This window comes from Protopterus annectens, chromosome 5.part0 (genome assembly GCF_019279795.1).
Source record: "Protopterus annectens isolate FY-2018-M chromosome 5.part0, PAN1.0, whole genome shotgun sequence".
NCBI classification, from domain to species: Eukaryota; Metazoa; Chordata; order Ceratodontiformes; family Protopteridae; genus Protopterus; species Protopterus annectens.
In genome coordinates, this window is record NC_056735.1 from 1,279,466,058 (window position 1) to 1,279,487,241 (window position 21,184).

The following is a 21,184-nucleotide window of genomic DNA, read 5'->3' on the forward strand; positions in this document are numbered from 1 at the left end:
TCTATTTCTGTGATAACAATGATACCCGTCCTCCTTTCCTACATCCCATTCTACCTACCAGGACTTCTATACTACATAGTAGAATTACAAAGTCATGCCAGAGTCACCCTTGTTTGTTCCTCTGTTACATTATGTACCCTTCAGATGTGTAGGTAGGATAGGATGAAGGGGGTGGCTGCCCCAGACACAAGGTGTTGGAGGCACAATTGGCAGATGCCGATACTGCGGTATCACATATGAAGCAGTTTAGCCCTAACCACAGATACAGCATTCGCATTCATACTGTATTTGTGGTCATGACTGAAGTTCTGAAGTGCTTTCTTTGTGGTATTCTAACTGTATCTCTGCTACGTCTTCCCCTGTTCTCTTTCCAGTTCCATACTCTTCCATTTTTTTTATTGTTGTAGCTAGTCATTATGTTTCCTGGCACAGGCAGCATTTCTGAGAAAGCTGTCTTAGACTGCCATTTTTGTCATCTCTTTGCCATCTACCTCGCCCTACTGGCTACCATCTCAGCTGTTTGTGATTTGCCTTTGATGCCCACATGCAGAACACCATCACCACCATCATCACCATCATCAACCCCCTTTTCCCATTTTTATATGGGATTGGGGCGTTGCATCGACTGTTGTGACCTCTTTTGATTTAAAGCCATTCTCCCAGTTTCTTCAGCATTCATGCCTGACTCTCATGGATCTACGCTCATGAAATCAATCCATGTCTTCGTTGGACATCCTCATCTCTTGCTTTCTTTCTGTCTCTCCTGAATTAGCTTTGCCAAACTGTCTTCTGCTTTCTTGCACATGTGACAAACCTCCATAATCTGTTTTCCTTGTGTTTCTCTGCAATTGAGGCTACTTTTGCTTCTGCAGTGATGTCCTCATTTCTTCATCTGTCCCAGTGAGCATCCTACTACCCATCTCAGGCACTTCTTCTCCATCTCCTCAAGATTCCACAGATAATCTGCCTTCAATGCCAACAATTCTTTTCCATGCAAAAGCAATGGTCATATCACTGTTTTGTACACTTTAGTTTACAGCTTCTTCGGAATTATTCTGTTCATAGGTGTCTACTAGGCTAATGACTACTGAGGCCTTTACAAGCCTAGTCATGCAACCCAAATGTATCTCATAAGGTATTATGCCTTAAAAGATATTTTAAGGAGTGTTTGTTAGTCAGGGCATATTTTAATGAGTTTATGCCAGTTGGCTGCATCATCTCTGATTGTAGCTTTATCCTCTTCATTCAGACTTCACTTCTCCTCTACCATACCTTGCAGATACAGTAAGCATAAACTTTTATTATGTTTCACTATTTTCCCATGTATCTCCAAGAGGCATAAAATGGCATATATTATTTACAGCAATCTTCAACAGCTTAATAGTACAGGAAAAGTAAATGCAGTTACTGGGAGAGTGTACTCAAGGCATGAAGAGGATTATGATCATTGCCTTTCTGACATCAAATATAAGCAAGATAGGCAGACTACATCCTCGGTGTCTGAGTCTGAGTACTGTATTGGGCACTTGATGGCACTCGTAGGAAGATGGGCACCTGGCAGGGGTGTCAAGGTGGAAGGTATACCTGATGGAGACTGGAGAGACAATAGAGTTATTGCTGCCTGGTGTTGGGTGGGTTGACCTGCAGTCATCAATCTCCTTGTGGAAGTGAGGGCCTGAGAAGCAATGATGTCCATTGCATGTCCCTATCCTGGGGCATTACCAACATGCAGAAGAGGTGGGGTATAAAAGTGAAATACTAGCTACATTATGATGCTGACGTTGGTGCCTTGATCCCCTTACAGTCTGCAAACAGAGTTGGAGATTGTCTGGGAAAAGGTTGTTTTCAGTAGACCCGGAAGATGAGGAGAGGTCCAGAAGACAAACTAATGGTCAGCTGTGGAAATAAAAAATGGCTAATAAAGTTTAGTTGCTTTAAGACTTTGTTAATAGTAGTCCTTACTTGAAATGTAAATGGTGAGGTCATGATTCCAGGTATTTATGCGGATAAACTTGGAGAAATGAACAAAAGACAGAAGATAGATTATCAACAGAGATGGAGCAATGTACAACTCTTGTGGTGAGCCAAATGCTGTAACAGCAATTTTGTTAGAGTTAAGCAGTAATTCAGACAAAATAGAATAAGGTGACACAGAAGAAGTATGAAAAATATTGGTCCCAAGAATGAACCTTGCAGAACTCAGTCTCTGAAATTCTCTGTAACAGATTTGGTTTGCAACAGAAGTACATGAAAAGTTCTTTTCTTGAAGTAACTGATAAACCAGTTTGCAGTACCTTCCTCAAAGATGATCATTTTGAAATTTCTAATGAGTAAAGTGTGGTTAACTGGTTCATGGACAGTATATATGTCTATTAACTCTGTTTAATTTTTTATTCATATTAATATTTATAGAATCATAGAAAATACAAGGCTATTTGACAATATGCCATACATGCTTTCCAAAAAACACTCTTAGGAGCTATTACCCTTTTCAAGGAGAGCAAGGACTGTAAACCCCAGAGTGAATTTTAAGATACTTATCCAAGTTAATAAGAGTATGTTTGAAGGCTGACAGGGAATCACACTGTATGACATGCAAGGGGAGCCAATTCTAGAGAAGGGGAGGTGCTAGATAATGAACCTATCCCTCCATTTAGTTGTATTTATTTCCTGATGTGATTGAGATCTCATCTTCTAGTATTGTCTGCACTATTAGACTTATCAAGGAAAAAGGAGGTCACAGATACTAGGATCCCTACGCATACAGTAAGCAAGGTGCAGGTCTCCCTCAAGAGCCTATATGGCAAAGAGTACAGGAACAAGGATTCCAGTCTCTCCTGACAACAATTTCTGAGGCTAGAGAGCCTTTTCATTTGGAACCTATGAGTTTTTTTGAAGTTCCTGATGTGTCTAGTCAGATAGATGCCAAATGGTGCATTATATTCTACAATGGGTCTTTCAAGAGAAATGTTTAGGAGCACAATAACTTCCTTGGTTTTAGAAGAGATGCCTTTGATGATTAGTTGTGAGATATAGAAAGATTTTCTAATTTTGATTGCTACATGGTTTACAAAGGATAGGGAGCCATAGACCGATGTACTCAAGTCCCTGATCACAGTCTCATCAGATAATAGGATGTTGTTGATGCAACATGTAGCAGGAATTTTCTATTTTCTGAAGGAAATTAAGATGAATTCCTGGGCATTTAGTTTGAGCCCTTTTTCAGGATGCATGGAAAAGAATGCTTTAAGGAGATTACCCTTTGAGGCGGTAGTGTAGGGTGACTTAGTGATGTTTGAACTGCAAATTATAGTTTCAGGGGAGATGTTGGCAGCAATCTTGCATGCGAGTGTTTAGCAATGTGTTTTGTATTGTAATGGGAGGCTCTGCCATAGATAAGTTCAGAGTAGTCTTTCGGCTTTTCCCAGTTAGGGGTCGCCACAGCGCATCACCGGTCCGCTTATGATTGGCAGTGTATTTTTACTGTGTCGAGTTGCCAGCCAGGCGCCCAGCCTTCATGTCTTTTAACATTAAGTCGATCACTAGGAGGACATGCAGACTCCACACAGAAGGCACTTCAGCCGAGAATAAGTTCAGAGTAGTGATGTCAATTATTGCTTAATTTTCTAATATAGCTCAAGAAGCGCTTGTAATTATCTTTATCTTCAGAAGCTAGCCTAAGTTCATGGGATGCTTTGCTGGTCCCAGCATCGTCTATCAATTTCTTGGGGAGGTTTTTTATAGTCTCTTCATGTTGAGGGGTTCTGGCCTTGCAGGGTAATTTAAGCAGTTTCTTCCTTCTGCTGTTTGTTTGATAGTATTTACTGGCTAACAGGGTAGTTTGTTATTAAATTTACTACTGTATTTGTTTCTGGTGAGTGTTGTCCTGTAAATCCATTTCTCTAAAGGAGCACATAGATCCCTGTCATAAGTAACTGCTATTCTGCACAGTAATGGCTGTCTTCTCTATAGTAAGAGGAAACCACATATGCTCCCTCACGTGCTGTAACATGACATCAAGGAACTGTAGGATTCTTGACACAGATACCTGGGATACTCCCACTATTACTCTTATTCTCAAAGCCACAGATATCTTGGTATGCCTTGGGATAGATGCTGTACAACTGCCATGGGTCTGTAGATGAGAGTGACACATCTCAACCAGCTTCTGCATGCAGACTCTATATACATATGGTAGCAATCTATAATTTTAGTGTTGTAAAGAGTATGAAATGCTATCCACGAATGGATGACATGATGTCTCCAAGGGTGACAATGCACAATATTGTGACAACCAGGGTACCTCAGGGTTCAGTCCTGGGACCTCTCTTGTTTGGCATTTACTTCTCTGTAGTACAGGCCAACAGTAAGGGACTCTGGCTAATAAAGTTCGCAGATGACTGCAAACTTGGAGCCATTATTGAATCCCCAAATGATGTTGATACTCTACAAAAGGGCCTTACAGAAACAGATGCTTGGTGCCACAGCCATGGACTCAAGCTCAATGTCAAGAAATGTATAGTTATCCTCTTTGGGAAAAAACATGTACCCATGAATTACCACATAGGTGGCAGTACACTAAACACCAAAAGTGTGATAACAGACTTAGGGACACAGGTGGACAGTGGTCTCACCTTCAATAAACACATCACCACAACAGTCAGGAAATCCTTCTATGTGTCACACCTCATCACTAAGGGCTTTTCATCCAGAAAAAAGGTGGTCATTGTCCCACTGTACTCATCCCTCATTAGACCCATTATGGAATACAACGTCCCATTTGGTATGTACCTCTCAAGACATCTTCAACAACTGGAAAGGCCGCAGAAATACCTCACTAAAAGAATCACAGGCCTAAAGCAGATGCCCTATGCTGACCGCCTTAAAAAACTCCAGCTATACTCTGTCGCATATTGTCTACTCTGAGGCGATCTCTGCTTAACATACAAGGCCATGTCAAACCCATAGCTGTAGGACATGCTACACTTAAAGAAATCCCAATCCCTCAGAGCCACACGCTCCAGGGATCTAAACCTTGTCATCACAATAAACAAAACATGCTGGATGGATAGGTTCTTGACCCAGAGACTCCCCAAACTCTGGAATAGACTGCCCATACATGTCAAGCAGAGCACCTCTTTGGCCCCCTTCAAAAGGAACCTTGATGATTGGATGGGAGAAAGGAAATTCACCCCAAGAATCATGTCAGTCGCCCTACTAGACAGGGGTCCAGGGAAGTAAACAGTGTGGGAAGAAATAGTCAGGCAATTGTTATGGCTAGGCTTCTATAGGCCCTAGGGCCGATAGCCTAGTACCAACCTATGAACTTATGAACCAGCTGTAAGTATAGCCTGTTGCATATACTTGTTTGTTAAAGCTGCAGCTACTCCTAACATCGTTATGCTGTTCTGCTCTTGTAAGTCCAGGATTTTGTGGTGGTCAAATTCACTGGAGGTAGCAGCTTGATTTTCATATTATATATGTTTCTTAATCACTCTGCTTTATTCTTTACCCTCCTTTGCATCTGCTGAGTCACTCATTTTAATAATAATAATAATAATAATAATAATAATAATAATAATAATGTTAGTCATTATTTATTTCACATTTGTTCTTGTAATGAAAACACTGGCCCAAGGACCCTTTTCATGTACGATCTGGGCCAAGAAGATATTTTTACATAAACAATAGTTGTACTTGATAAATAATGATAGCTAAGTGATTACCATGGAATTATATTGCCATTTGCGTACAATGTAGGCTGCCATGTTGCTGGACCTTCCCCGCTCATGGTCAGACTAACTATGACTTGGACATATTATGTATGTGGCCACTCGCTGTGCACAGTTGCCGACCACAATGTGGGCAGTGTTTCTGAACTGTAGGGCATAGGTCTGTGAAGCATTCTAGTAACTCAGTATCATCAGTTAACATTTTCTTAAAAAAAGAAACGTTCTAACTCTAGACAACAATGAGCTTTGTGTAAGGATATCCATATAAACATTATGTATATAAGGTGCGATGTGCAGTTTAATGACTAAAATAATTTAATGAGTTTATCATGAGTATGGAACAAGAATATAAGTGACAATATAGGATATCTGGTGTCTGTTGTATGAAGTACTAAAAAGAAAAAGGCCATGGATTAAAAGAATAAAAGCTAGTAAATTAATGAATCCCTCATAGAAAAGGAAGAAATGTCTGCAACTAATATGACACTAACATGTCACTTCTTCATCACAAATCAAGTAAAACCTAGGTGTGCCAGATGTGAAACACAGCACTGGTATAGTGTGCTTCTGTTGTAAATTTTGGACTGAGGTGTTAATAACTACCAGTCTTACAAGAATGAATTCACTAAATCTGAAGAAGGCTAAAACGTACATAACTGACAACAGATTTATGCTGGAATTTCAGCTAATCTTTCTGTTTATACTAAATCCTAAAGGGCAATGAAAAAAATAGCATTGATCAAGAAATGACTTTACACAGCATCAATAAAACTAATTTTGAAGGCATATAAACTTAATGGTAGGATAGTTTTCATCTCAAGGAAATCGGAATGTTGTACGAAAGGATAGTATGCATTCTTTAGGACTCTATGAATACTGTGAATGTAAATACTGACTCAGTCTGATATTCATCAAATATGGAGAGTATCCCTTCCTCTGAGGTACAGCAAATATCAAAATTGAAGGTATTACATAATATGAAGAGCATGGTGGCTTTGCCCCCCAGCTAAAATCAGAGAATGAATTCTACTTCAGTTTTTCTTTGTCATAGTCAAGAAGAATTCAAACTCCTGTCATTTGCAGAAATAATATTCAATATTGGAAAAAATATTCAAAGTGCCCTAGGAATGTCAGTATATTGAACTTACTTTGAAATGCATTGAAACCATGTAATATTTATTCAATTCACAGTCCAGCTTTAAAGGATAAAATATACTTGTTACCTGATGATAACTATGCCATTGATTTTCTTGTATATAAATAAGGAACTAGAAAGGCAGACAGACCGAGACTCAAACACACACACACACACACACACACACACACACACACACACACACACACACACACACACACAAACACACACACACACACACACACACACACAAAATATGCATGCACGCTCTTTCTCACACACCACACACACACACACACACACACACACACACACACACACACACACACACACACACACACACACAATGTAACTTTCTGAGTTTCTGATCCTGAGTGGTTCTTCACATTTTATGTCAAGGTTCGCAGTCATGCTTATGATGAGCTAGTTGTGGGTATTTGAAGGGAAGGATTCAGAAGAAAATAAAAACAGAGACCGAAAAAATATTACTAAGGGATACATGCATACTGAGTGCACTGCTCTTCTGGAGTCTGAAGAGTGCTGAGTTGGAAGGGGTGTGCAGAGGAGACAGAACACATAGCACTCCTAAGTGTATGTAATGTGTACCTGCAGCTGTGTGTGATATGCTTTTGGGGAGTTTGTAGAGTTGAGTGCATGCAGGACAGAATGCAGCACTGTGCCCTTAAGTGTATGTAATATTTACTGGCAGGGGTGTGTGTGTGTGTGTGTGTGTGTGTGTGTGTGTGTGTGTGTGGGTGTGTGTTCTGCACATTAATTCTGATGTCCAGGATCCTGCTATGTCTGAGATGCTTTACTAGAAGTGTGGCTGTAGCAGTATCACACAGTGAGGTATGCGAGCCATTCAGCTGCTTACCTATTAGCTGCTTGTAGATTAAGGGACCAAAGCTGTTTTAATCTCTAGCTGCCTGCTTTCTGAAAGAAGATAACTGTGTAATAAAGTCAGCTTATGCTGTTGGTGTTACACTGCCACAACAGGCTAATATGAATAGAAGGGAGCTTGGCAGTGACTCTATTGGTATGACTCATGATTATAATATATTGATCAACAGATGTCTTCACAACAGTGTAAAAGCAAAAAAAGAGAGTAATATCTGCCTAAAAGTTGATAAAATGATATGTCTTTCCTCATGATGAACAGAGAGCACTTATAATGCCTTGGATGTTATAAAAACTGTTAGCTGAGCTTTCTGATTACCCACGACTTTTGTCTGGAACTGATCCCATCTTCATACAACACAAAGTAATAGATAAGACCAAGGCAATTGCCACTTAGGTAATATACTGAATATTCTGGAATGAAGAGCCATGATAGGTAGGTCACTGTGTTCTGTACTGCTGTTTCTTTCATTCTTAGAAAGAGGCAGGTTAGGACTTAACCGTGGTGGCAGGGATGTGCTGAGAGTGGTCTGTTATGATGCAGTAGAGAGAACTAAGGAACGACTGTTGAAAGCAAAAGGAGGTTATGAGGATTTTGAACCATAATATACAAAAATACTTGCATGTGTACCATATCTCTTATATCAAACACAAATTAGTTACTTCTTGTGAAGAAACAGAATACATGGTGGGAATTTGTATGCAATTCCTCACCCACAACACACAGTAATAGGAAGGGAATGTTGGCCAGGGCATGTTTGGGTTACTTCCCTTTCTTTCTTTTTAAATAATACCTTAGGGTCTTAGATTTCACCTCCACAACACACAGAACAGCACACAAGGCAGAACTGATGGAAGAGGTTTTAGTTTAATGTCTCTTCTGAAAGATGGTTCATCCCATCAGCACAGCACCTGTCTTACGGTACGCTTAGATGTTAGTATTTTCAGATTTGACCTCTCAAGTACTGTACCCCCTTAAGCTATACTCGGGTATCAGAATTTCAAATGTGACGTCATCAGTTGAGACCCATCTTAAATTATCTATGTGTATATATATATATATATATATATATATATATATATATATATATATATATATATATATATATATATATATATATATATATATATGCGTGTGTGTGTGTGTATAAGAAATGCATACATACAAATGCGCACACACACACATCTGCCTATCTAGGCATGCACAATCATATGTAAATTGTTCAATTGGTCTAAGACTATAATGTGGTTTAGGTGTCTTAGGCAATGTCTAGTGTGAGGCTTTATGGCCAGATAAAATGCATGTTGCTATGAACACTACATTTGCTCTTACTTCTTGTTTTCTTAATTGTTTTATGCAGCCAACCTTGGGTGTTTCATTGGCATTATTTGGCAAGTATTTATAACAAAGTCCTTCATTTAAATACAGCTGTTCTGTATTGCTATATAATTCACTAATATACAGTCTTTCATGAGCTCTGCAGGCTGTGAAACAAAAACACGTCAGTGTGCACCCCATCTAGAATACTGGCCACGTTAATGACTTTTTTTAGCACAGAATGCCAAATATAGAACAAGGGAAACACTGGTGTGTCTGTCATTCTGCACATCCCTGACCTTGAAGCAGCTCTATAAAAGCTAGGTTCCAGTAACAGGACCACATTCTGCTCCTTCTTCCTCTCAGGGTAGGTGAGTCATATGGTCTGTATGTCTGTGTGCATCTGTGCTTTCTAACCACATAATTAGTAAATTATAAAACTGACACATTAAAATATATGACTTAGAAGCAGTACCATTTACTTTTTGAAAGTCACCTGTTCTTTTATGTTTACTTGAAGTGTGTAACTGTTGTTTTGGTCTAATTGTGTTAATGCTAGTTTGCAGTAAACTCTATTTCTTATAGTGCTTCAGAAGTAGACCTTTTCTACTTCTTTAACCTATCCAGTTTGTATGCCGGTACCCCACTTTGCTTGAAGGTTTTAGTATACAAGTAATCTTTCATGCTCACAGACTCTTAGCTAAAAAATGGGTGATAAAGGACCTGGGACAACCGTGCAAGCGTGCTGCAGGAATATATACCACTGAGTGCCAAGGCTGTAACTTTTTCCTGCTTCCTAGTTTTTTCTGTCATACCAGTTCTGACAGAGATGTGACAGATTCCTCTGTTGTCTCAATGTACTTTTTCAGAGAGGACTTGGCAGATTATGTTTAGTGAAGAATAAATACAAGCCACACACGACATGTGTGAGCAGAAGAACTACATTGTGCTCAAAAGCTCACTGCACTGTCTTACAGGATGAACTGTGATGTACCTCTTATATTTTTCTCTTTGGAATGCAAAGAGTTTATCAGCAGCAAGAGCAGAGCCTACCTCAAGACACCAACTGTGATGTTTTCCTTTATCTGTGACAGTAGTGCAGGAGTCTGGTGCTTACTCTAAATGACAGTCAGTACAATCCATGCAATTCCCATATTGTGTATTTAGGTAAGATGAGAATGCATTTGAACAGAAAATAAGATGAAAAAAGCTTTGTGTGTGTGTGTGTGTGTGTATATATATATATATATATATATATATATATATATATATATATATATATAAAACTGCATGCCTCATATAGCCTCTTTTCTTAAATATCTGAAAATTCAGATGAGGTTCAAGACCTAGGTCAGTACTCTAATATGAAGAATGTAATACTAGGCTTTCAAAGTGCTGCTTTTAAGTTGCAGAAAACAAAAGAGAACAATAAGAAATTGTTTATTAGTTCATTTTTGAGTTGCTACCAGATTGTGCAGCAAATTCATTAAAAATTATGTATCACAGTTGTTCATGTCATTCAGTTATTTTTTACGTACAGGCAACCTCCAAGATGCTTCAGAATGCACTTTTCTCGTTGCACACGTTCACCCGAAGAGCAATACTAAAATAAAGAAAAAAAAAAAAAACTGTGGGCAGCATATGTAGAGGCAGATAATTCGCACAGCATCAACAGTAAGGGAACTGGAGGTTCACCAGTCTGCAAGCACAGTATGTGCGTGCTGGTGTTCTGCTGTTGGTCATGTGACTTCATCAGCAGCACATGCTGCATGAATTTGCTACTGGATGTAAACACCTTGTGTCTGGAGGAATTCAATGAGCCCTGTAAAGAAGACAGTGAGGAAGACTTTTCCTGGCATTTTTTTGTGGTCATACATAAAGTGCGCAGGCAGGTGAGGAATGTTACTGCCATTTCATCTGATGAGACTGTGCAGAAAGTACAGTGATGGAGTTGATTAGTCAGGGTCTTAAGCAGCAACATAACTGATGTAACACTATGCAAATGAAGATTAGTTTTAAAGAAACAGGGTTTAAAACGCCAATCAATTAAAAAACTCACAGTATTGCAGTCTTGCAAAAAATTTTATGACTACTTCCACTCCGTAGAAATATTAGACCTCTTCTATGTTAAGAGTGTTTGCAACCCTGTCCACTGACCATACTTTATTTCAGTACTATTCTAATCCATATTATCAACGGTTGTCTTCCTCACTCATTGTTCCACATTTATTCCCGTAAAGTGGTAGTTAGCCTAGTATACACCTGTGAAGCATGGCTTTCAGTTTTCAAGGAATGGAAAGAAACAACAATATCACTAAATTCCAAAGAAGCAAGTGCTTTTAACTATAAATCCGACTGGAAATTAAATGACAGAGGGAAGCTGTTTGTTAGCTGCACAGCTCGGCATACTTAAGTGCTTCCTGTAAATGGAATTTTTTAAAGGGGAGTTTGTTGCCTCATTAAACAACCTCTACTTGATGTGAAATTTAAGAAAATTTTCATGAGGCTGGGAAATGAGGAATTTTTAAGCATCATGACAGCATATTTCGTACTTGGTGGTGGTGCTGCGGTAGCGTTGTCACCTCCCAGTAAGACACTGTCTGGTTCGATTCTTAGCTAGAGCGTCTTCTGCGTGGAGACATGCGAGAATGGGCGTACCTTCGTTGAAGTTGTGCATAAGGCCTGGCAAGCCGGTACGTAAAAATCAACTGCCAATCATTAGCGGACCGGAGTTCCACTGTGGCGACCGCTAACCGGGACAAGCCGAAAGACACGTGCAAAATGCAGTATGCAACAAGGTCTGGTGAAAGTGTAAGGTTTTTAAGCTAACATTTAGACTTCCATAAACTAAGAAACTTGAAGTACTTATAAAGAAATTACTTTGTGTGTAACTAGCTGTATGAAGGTCGGTGGATTGTTTAGAAATGCAACAGGCATGAAAGGGCAGAGGGAGTTACGCATTGTGTCTAGCCTGGACACGAGAAAACAGACAGCAGATGCAAGATTCCTACCACTGAAGTCCGCAAAACAATCACTTATTTTACCAACAAATCAGACAATTATTTAGACGTACCCTACTATACAGTGCATAATGGGAAATACGTACAACTCATTTGCAAAGAAATTATGGGTTCATTTCCCTGTTCCTTATATAAGGATGAGGGGAGCCTCATCCCTACAGGATGCATATTTAACATGATGTCCTGTCCTAATGTCTACTAACAAGAATTAACAGTTAAGGGGTACCTTTAAGTGCGATGGTGCCATACTAACAGTAAGCAGACACAGGTAAAGATAAGGGCTACAATGCACTGGTAATGGGTGTTTTATTAATGTTAGGAGGTGTTTTTCTTTAGCTGGTTTGATTATAGCAGCTGATAAATACTTTGCAAATTGCTAGGAATACATTGCTGCCTTTTAAGGAATTTGATTCATCAAACCAACAATTCAGAACTTAAAAAGGAATAGGCCCAGGTATGTTCCATATATTTCTCACCTGCATTTTAAGAATGCACTGGCCACATGAATCTTACTTTTTATTATTTTGTTATTGTGAGCTGAAAGGCTAAAAGATGAAGACCATCTACAAGGTTAATATCATGCCAAGCACACTAAATTAAGAAATAGTCTAGGGAAGTACTTGCTAAAAGTAATGTTTAGAAAGAATGCAAAACAAATTTTCTAATTAGTAGTGAAAATGATGGATTCTAAATTGAAATGCCTGCGAAATACTTGTTCTAGATGCAGTTTAAATATAATTGCATATTGTGTAGTTAATACTTTTACATAATAACCTATGATGCTTGACCATATTAATATAAACAGGGAGGCTGTTAAAGCATTTTCAGACTTGAGTCATTTACACATGTTTCCATGAATGTCTCTAGCAGAACCACACTATTAAACTGTTAAGCACAACTGCCATACGTACAGATGCATAAACCACTGAACTACACCAGAAATACTGCAATATCCTTTAAATAACTTCTAAAGGAGTGCTTTATAGACACATCCATTCTAAAAGAGGATCATACTAAGAATCTCACAGAAGTACAGGAAAAGTGATATTGCTAATGTTGCCAAAGCATATGATTAAATAATGTTAGCTACATAACAGTGAGTGCTACCTGAACTGGCCGTTTGTGAGCCACTCTTTGCTTCTTAATTTCTCAGCACTCAGAAAGGCATGGTGACTATTATCTACGGTGTTTATGTTGCTTATTTAAGGTTCTGTCTGCTGAGGACTGCTTATATACTCTGATATCAGATCAGTGCCAAATGCTACAACTACTGCATTATATTGTTGGATATGTTTCGGTTCCTGCTTAATCTACAGCTTACTTTGGTCCATTCCACATAAATTGTTCTACTTATAGCCCCTGCTTTCTTGAACATCTTTAGTATTTCTGAACATACAACATCCTTAAATTGTTGTTGCTTTCACTTACAACCCTTGCTGTGAAAATATATATTTACCTCACCCCTTTGCTATAAACTGCCTTTTTTAAACGTGGACCTCCCCAAAGCAAATGGACAAACCAAAATTGTGACCAGAAGATGGTGCATCAATCCTCATAAATTTACAGGCTTCAGTAATGAAGAAAATAAAATTATAAGTAACATCAGCACTCTGCACTCAAAATACTAAACTGGCCTGAACTACCCCACCAACTGACACATACCCTACTACTCAGGATTCATAACATAATACATAATCCTTTAGCTTGTTCATCTCTCAGCAACCTCTTCTCTATCAGCAAAGCTCAGAAATCTGCCAGAAATGCCCTGTACACATTCTGTAGGTAAGACTTGGAACTCACTCTTCTATTCTTAGGTCTATGGACAACCTGAAGACCTTCAGACCTGCACTAAAACTTTCTAACTAACACAAGTCGTTGCTCACACACCACTCCCAGTTAAAAACTCCATTATATTTCACACTCACTACCAGGTCCCTTCATCAAGACCCCTGTCATTTATCAGCACTTCTCTGAGATATAAAGCATATGGTCATTCCATTTTTGGATATGACTGTCTTTTTTTGCAAATTATCTCAAATTTATACCTACACTCACTTTCATACTCATAAACTCCCCTCTACTCCATCCCCCAGAACCTTTGTTCCTATTAACTATTTCAATCTACCCCTTTAAAAAACAAGAATGAAAAAAAATACGTCTCTTACACAGACACACACGCATGCATGCAAACACACACACACACACATATATATAAAACTCTTTCAATATATTGCAGTCATTCTCATATCCACCAATATATTTTTCATAAACATAATGTATCAATCTGACTTTTTCATTTTGCATTCACAAGTATTTGCTTTTTCTTCATACTGCTGTCCATCAATCCAATGTTAATGGTCTTTATAATCTGACTGCCAAATATTCATGCTTTGATTATATATCTGAATTTAACCTCTGAATCTCCAGTGTGCTGTAGTGACTAAATCCCTTACCAAAGTACACCTTCACAATGTGTATATACCTCATTATTATTTTGTATATACCTATGTATTTCATATATTAATTCATATCTCATTTAAATTTTGAGAGGCTTTTCTCCCTGGGCCTTTGTTGAAAAAGGGCAATTCTTCCCCATTGGCCTTTCCTGGTAAAGAAACTTCAGTCAGTAAATAAGAGACAAAGTAGGACTGTGCCCCCCTCAGCACTTTTTGTTACTTAACTTTAATAAATTCCAAGGCTGTTATTAGAGAACAGTCACATGCATGTTCTTGTATTAAAAAAAACAAAAAACAAATCAAATATTTGTTAGTCTCCTTTTTTGTTGACTTTAGAGAAAAGAACATATTCAAAATTATGAACAATTGCATTTGGCAGAAGAAAATACTCCACTAGAAAGTTGGTAGAAAAAAATACTCCACTAAAAAGTATACAGTATCCTAATATTGCATTTTATATCTTCTAATGGAATCTACCTTCTTGGACATTGACTGTTTTGATATTGATGTTCATGCCCCTCCCCTCTACCTTCTTGGACATTGGCTGTTTTGATATTGATGTTCATGCTCCCCCTCTAGTTTCTTTGACTTGACTGTCTTGATATTGACATTCATTTATGCCCCTCCCCTCTAGCTTCTTGGACTTTGACTGCATTGATATTGATGTTCGTGCCCCTTCCCCCTAGCTTTTGCTCTTGTTTTTTTGGGGGGCGGGATCAATCTCTCTTTTCATTGTTTATAAATAAGGGCCTGAACTATTTTTGTGATATCTCCTTACTGTCTCTGTTCATGTGGAGATGGTCCTTTTAGATCTGCAAACAGTATTCTAGTCTGATTGTTGCCAGTTGTTCATAAAACTAGAAATCAACTTGCTTATTTCTTTGTTACGCATTCTACAGTGCACCAAATTGATGTATTGCTTTCCTATATTATTTAATTGCCTTTTTAATCTTTCATGATACTGCATGTCCAATGCATATAAATTTCCTTGCGGTGCTGGCATCATTCCCACACACTATAATATAAAATATGGCAGGACTTTCCACTGAGAGAGCTGGAATTAGGGAGCCCTCAGTCCAAGAAATGTCATTCATTGAGTGGTAGCTCTACTTCTCTGCAAACTGCATAAATAAGAAAGTCTAAAAGGGTAAAATGTTCAGTACACTTAAATTCATTTGAAACAGATGAATCATAAAGAAAATTACAGCATTACACTGTACCATACCATATCTTCTTGAGACCTGATACTGTACCGAGTGCCTTCTACATACTGTTTTAGTCTTGCAGGCATTGTTTCATTGTATATTGAGTAGAGGATATACTCAATTACTAATGCAGCACCTTCAACTTGCCTTTTGGCTGAAATGTGGCAGAAAAGGTTTACTTGATTCAGTTTATTTACCCACTGTCTTTCTAAATAATGACTATCTGCTTACATCCTATCTTACGACACTGACTTTCAAGTTACTGCATGCTCAGTGCAAATAATTTTAAAATCATATCCCCATAATTTAAACTTAAGAGTAGAAGACATTGTGTAAAAACAATCAGACTTCATTGATATATCGTATTTCTTCCCATACAGGACAGGTCTGCTCTTCCTTTGTGTGATACCTCCTCAGTTTGACGACTCCTCCATAGTGACATCATGATGGACATGTCCGAGCTTGGTACAGCTGCTGCTTACCTGAGGATGTCTGACAAGGACTTGCTAAAGCTGCACACTTTACCATATGAAGGTAAGAATTCATGTGCAAAACTCATTAAAATTACAGCATGCAACTGTTTCTATGTTAGTGGCAACTTATCTATGACCATCAATATTCTATATTTGCAGGAAGGCAGTATGTTTTCTAATTACTTGCTGCATAAAACAATGGTTTGTTCTGTCAGTTACAGACTTGCCCTGACATCTTGGTTTTAGTACCTTTACTGAATTATCACATCAGACATAGGCAAACATGCATTTATGTAAAAGAAAATAAACCATATAATATATTCCCAGTTACAAACATCATACATCACATGCATTATTTTGTATATTTATCATCAATTTAACATTACTTAAATTGATAATTTCTTGCCTTCCCTTGAACTTTATTCCTCCTCCAAAATATTATTCTGCATGTGTTTTTCCCAGAATTCTCATTTTTTCTATTTAATTTGCTCCTACCCTTTTCTAAAGACCCCGCTTCCAGTTCTTTTATCCCTGTTACAGTAAATAACTTTAGATGTACCCACTGGAACAGACAAATCACTCTGCCCCTGATTCATATACCACTGCAGAATGCTAAGTGAACCACTGTTTCATATCTACAACCTCTGGCTTCTGCTTTAGTCAATCTGCTGCCAAACCAAACAAAACCACCCAAGGCCTCCCACTTTCACCATGCATTCATCTTACTGACCCTAGGTAAGATCCTTGCAGAAATAATCAGTGTCAGTGGATGCAACAAGTAGCACACTCACCTTTAGTGTAGAAGGATGTGCATTTTATTCCCATACCAGGTAATTGGATTGCTGACAATGAATCTCAACATTGGGGGGGGGGGGTTGCAACACTTCTGAGTATGTCATCATTCTGACGAGATGTTAAACTGAGGTCCCATCTGCTTAAGTTGATGGTAGCTTAGGTGGATGTAAAAGATCCTATGGTGCCTATTGTAAAGAGTAGGTGAAGTTCCCTGATATCCTGGCCAAAATTCAACTGGTAGTATACCTCAAGTCTTCCCTGAAAAGAGGTCACTAACCTTGTGTGACTAACCCAGTTAACAAAGGATAAATAAAATAATCTACAATCAGCTCTCCTCGTATTTACAACAATACCACCTCTTCTCTTCAAAACAGAATGGATTGTGGTCAGGTAGGAGGCCAATGGCTGAATGTGGGTCTCTTACAGATGACATCTTACTTAACATGGACAAGGGAAACCTGACAGGATCCCTAATGTGGATCTGAATACAGCCTTCAATCTAGTCGATCTTTCTATCCTCCTTAATTGCATGCTAGAAACTATGATTAGCTCAACAACAGATAGAACCCACAGTATGAAAGTAGCTGACTCCAAGTAAGACTGGTGACTAGTCACGAGTGGAGTCCCACAGGGTTCGGTCCTGGGTCCTCTCTTGTTTGGTATCTACTTCTCTGAAGTTCAAGCCAACACGAAGGGACTCTCGCTGACAAAGTTTGCAGACAATTGCAAGTTGGGAGCTATTATTAACTCCCCAAGTGATGTTGACATCTTACAGAATGGCCTCACTGAGACCAATGACTGGTGTCAGAACCATGGCCTTAAGCTCAATGGCAAAAAATGTGTCGTCATCGCCTTTGGGGAAAAACCTGGTTCCCATGAATTACCACATTGATGGTAGTCCACTGAACACAGAAGGCGTTATAAGAGATCTGGGAACACAGGTTGACAGCAGTCTCTCTTTTGATCACCACATTGCCACTGTGGTCAGAAAGTCCTTTTATGTGGCACATCTCATTAAGGGTTTTGCATCCAGGAAGAAAGAGATCATTGTCTCCCTCTACACTTCCCTCATTAGACCAATCATTGAGTACAATGCCCCATTTGGCATGTACCTCACTAGACACCTGCAACAACTGGAGGGGCCGCAAAAGTACCTCAGAAAGAGGATCCTAGGCCTTAAACACTTGTCTTATATGGACAGACTAAAAAAACTCCAACTATTCTCTGTCTCATATTGCCTACTTAGAGGAGATCTCTGCTTGACTTACAAAGCCATGTCTAACCCAGCTCTGTTAGAAATTCTACATATAAAGAAATCTCAATCCCTCCACACCACATGCTCCCGAGACCTCAACCTCATTACCACAATCAACAGAACACACTGGAGGGACAGGTTCATAACCCAGAGACTGCCCATGCTCTGGAATAGACTTCCCATACATGTCAAGCAGTGTACCTCGCTGACCCTCTTCAAGAATAATCTTGATGAGTGGATGGGAAATAGGAAATTCACCCTGGAGATAACTCCAGTGGCTCTACTCAACAGAGGCACTGGGAACTAAGATCAGGTGGCATGATGCCAGGGTAATCCTATGGCTAGGCTTGTAAAGGCCCCAGGGCCATTAGCCTAGTACACACCTACGAACCTCAGTCTGATTCCAAATTTCCCCAACAAGGTGTCCTTTAGGGTTAAGATAAGCTTTCCCATTGAACCAAGGTATTGGTAACAAATAATTAGTGGAGGAAAGGTAATAACATGGGGCTGCAGGCTACAAATAGCTTTTCCTATCAAGGATTGATATCAGAGGATTATAGGTAAAGAGAAAGAAATAGGGGGATACTAAGAGAAAGACCAGCACTGGTAGAGTTTTCAGTAGAATCTAGAACAGAAGCTGCTGTAAAAAAAGGAATAATTAGTAGGCCATATAAAATACTGCATGGTAATTGTAAGAATCAATCAGAGGAAGTTAGAAAGAATTAGGAAGAGAGACTGAATAAGCAATTCACAAAGAAACAGTGGGTGGATATACACATGGCTGCAGATTATGAAACAAAATCTAGAAGATTTAGGATCTTTGCTTAAAAGTGTTTGGAAAGGTATTTTTCCTTGGGTAGATTGCAAATGTTGGAGGTGTGATGGGGAAGATAGAGGTAAATGGGAACATATTTTTGGCAGTGTAATGAGTTGGCAGACTTTAAAAATTCCATGCAGACTGCTCTAATGGAAATATTGGATGAGGAAATTGGTGTAACTAAGGAAATAATTTTTTGAGCTACGATACAGAATCAGAATTGTCTTGACATAGTAAGGCCTTGCTGGTTTAATTCTGGTGGCTGCCAAAAAAGCAATTACTAGAAAGTGGAAATCACAGTCTATACTAACTGTACTAGAAGAAATGAATATAGTAAGAGATATAAAACAACTGGAACTGGGATCTTAAGAAAAGGGTAGGAGTAAGTCACATAATGGGAATTGTGGAAAAAATACATGCAGAATAAAGTTTTGGAGGAAGAATGAAGTTTAAAGGAAGGCAGGAACTGAATGAGCTTTGTCATTTTTGACTGACTATGACTGGATAGATTATAGGTAATATGTAATGTTTGCAAGTGCAACTGAAAGTAAGTCAGTATGGTTTGTTTTCTTTTATATAAATATATGATTTCTGTGTCATAAGTGATAGTTTTTTGTGTAAAAAAAAAAACTCTTCCCATATTCACAGAAGCACCATTTTTAAAAGTTCTATAGGGTTCCACCCATTTTATCAATAAACTGTAATTGCTGCAGTGCACTCTGCCAATCACAGTGCACTCCGCCAATCACATTCACTAGAGGCTGAGACTATAACATCATCAACAAGCAGCTAAGATGTCCTCAAACTAGTTTGTTTGCAAAACATTGACACTCTGTTCTTGAGATTATGGTGAGCCCTGAAATGTATTTCCTGATGCAGTCACATGGCACAGTGTCAGTAATAAGAGGTTTTCCCAGATACTTGAGACAAATAATGGAAAGGATGGGAACAAGATATGCAATGGACAGCTGCACAAAACTAGCTGCATCATTTAGGCTCAATAAAGCATGGGGCTCTGTGATAACATGAGAAAAAAGATGCTATTACAATGTCCATTGGTATGAATGGGTAGGGAAGGGGTGGGTAAGCCGTGATCTGAAGTAGTTCAGGTGAAGTGCTACACAGGACAGGTTTTTCTATTTTCAAGGTAAAATCAAAGACAGGGTGATGTCTTTGTTTTTTTTTTTTCTATGAATAGTAGGAGACTGAAAACTTGACAATATTTTCAGTATCTCAAAACTGCAGGAGATGGCTGGGCAACCCCATTATCAGTATATGTAAAAAGAAATCAAATGGAAAGAAGCAGTTTACTTCCCCTATGAGTAAATGCTGGAAATTGGACAACTACCAGTGTCCTAAAGTGGTGGTTGTACTGGAAGAATTGACAGCCCCAGTGTAACATAGCTCAGAAAAATTATCTCCGTCGTCACACCAATCTGTCCACCCAGCATCTTTGACAGTGCATCCCGCAGGGAATCCTTAAAGTCTGCCAACTCACTGCACTCCCTGAAAATATGTTCCCAATTGCCGCTTTCTTCCCAGACTCACCTCCAACATTTGCTATCTACCCTAAGAAAAATTCTTTGGAGTCTACTTGGGGTATAAAAATATCTGCATAAACATTTCCAAGTTGTAGTGTCTTTCGGCTTTTCCCAGTTAGGGGTCACCACAGTGGAACTCCGGTCCGCTAATGATTGGCAGTAGATTTTTACGTGCTGGCTTGCCGGGCCTAATGCACAACCTTCAATGAAGGAACACACATTCACTCATGTCGTCACACAGAAGACGCTCTAACTGAGAATCGAATGGGCAACGTCTAACTGAGAGACGACAATGCTACCGCAGCACCAAAACATTTCCAAGTAAAAATCCTAACTCTTCTAGATTTTTTTGCATATTTGGGAGACATACATATATCCTCCCATTGTTCCTTTGTGAATTGCTTATCCAATCTCTCTTCTCAATCTTTTCTAACCTCCTCTGATTGACTCTTATAGTTATCATGCAATGTTTTATATGCTTGATGAATTATTCCTTTCTTAATGGCAGCTTCTGCTGCAGATTCTACTAAAAACTCTATC

At 38.8% G+C, this 21,184-nt stretch overlaps 1 protein-coding gene across 2 annotated transcripts in view; it reads left to right on the plus strand.

Annotated features, from left to right (window-relative positions):
- The first annotated feature begins 9,434 nt into the window (after positions 1–9,434).
- The window catches only part of MYH15 (myosin heavy chain 15), a 386,453-nt gene continuing 374,703 nt past the window's right edge, over positions 9,435–21,184 (plus strand). The window contains exons 1-2 of one of the 2 annotated variants that reach the window (XM_044071103.1): positions 9,435–9,453; positions 16,144–16,297. In XM_044071103.1, the coding sequence (XP_043927038.1) occupies positions 16,207–16,297 (91 nt within the window). In that variant the 5' untranslated portion in view covers positions 9,435–9,453; positions 16,144–16,206. Of the gene's footprint in view, positions 9,454–10,899; positions 10,975–16,143; positions 16,298–21,184 lie in introns of those variants that run through there. The other variant, XM_044071102.1, reaches the window with a different exon arrangement.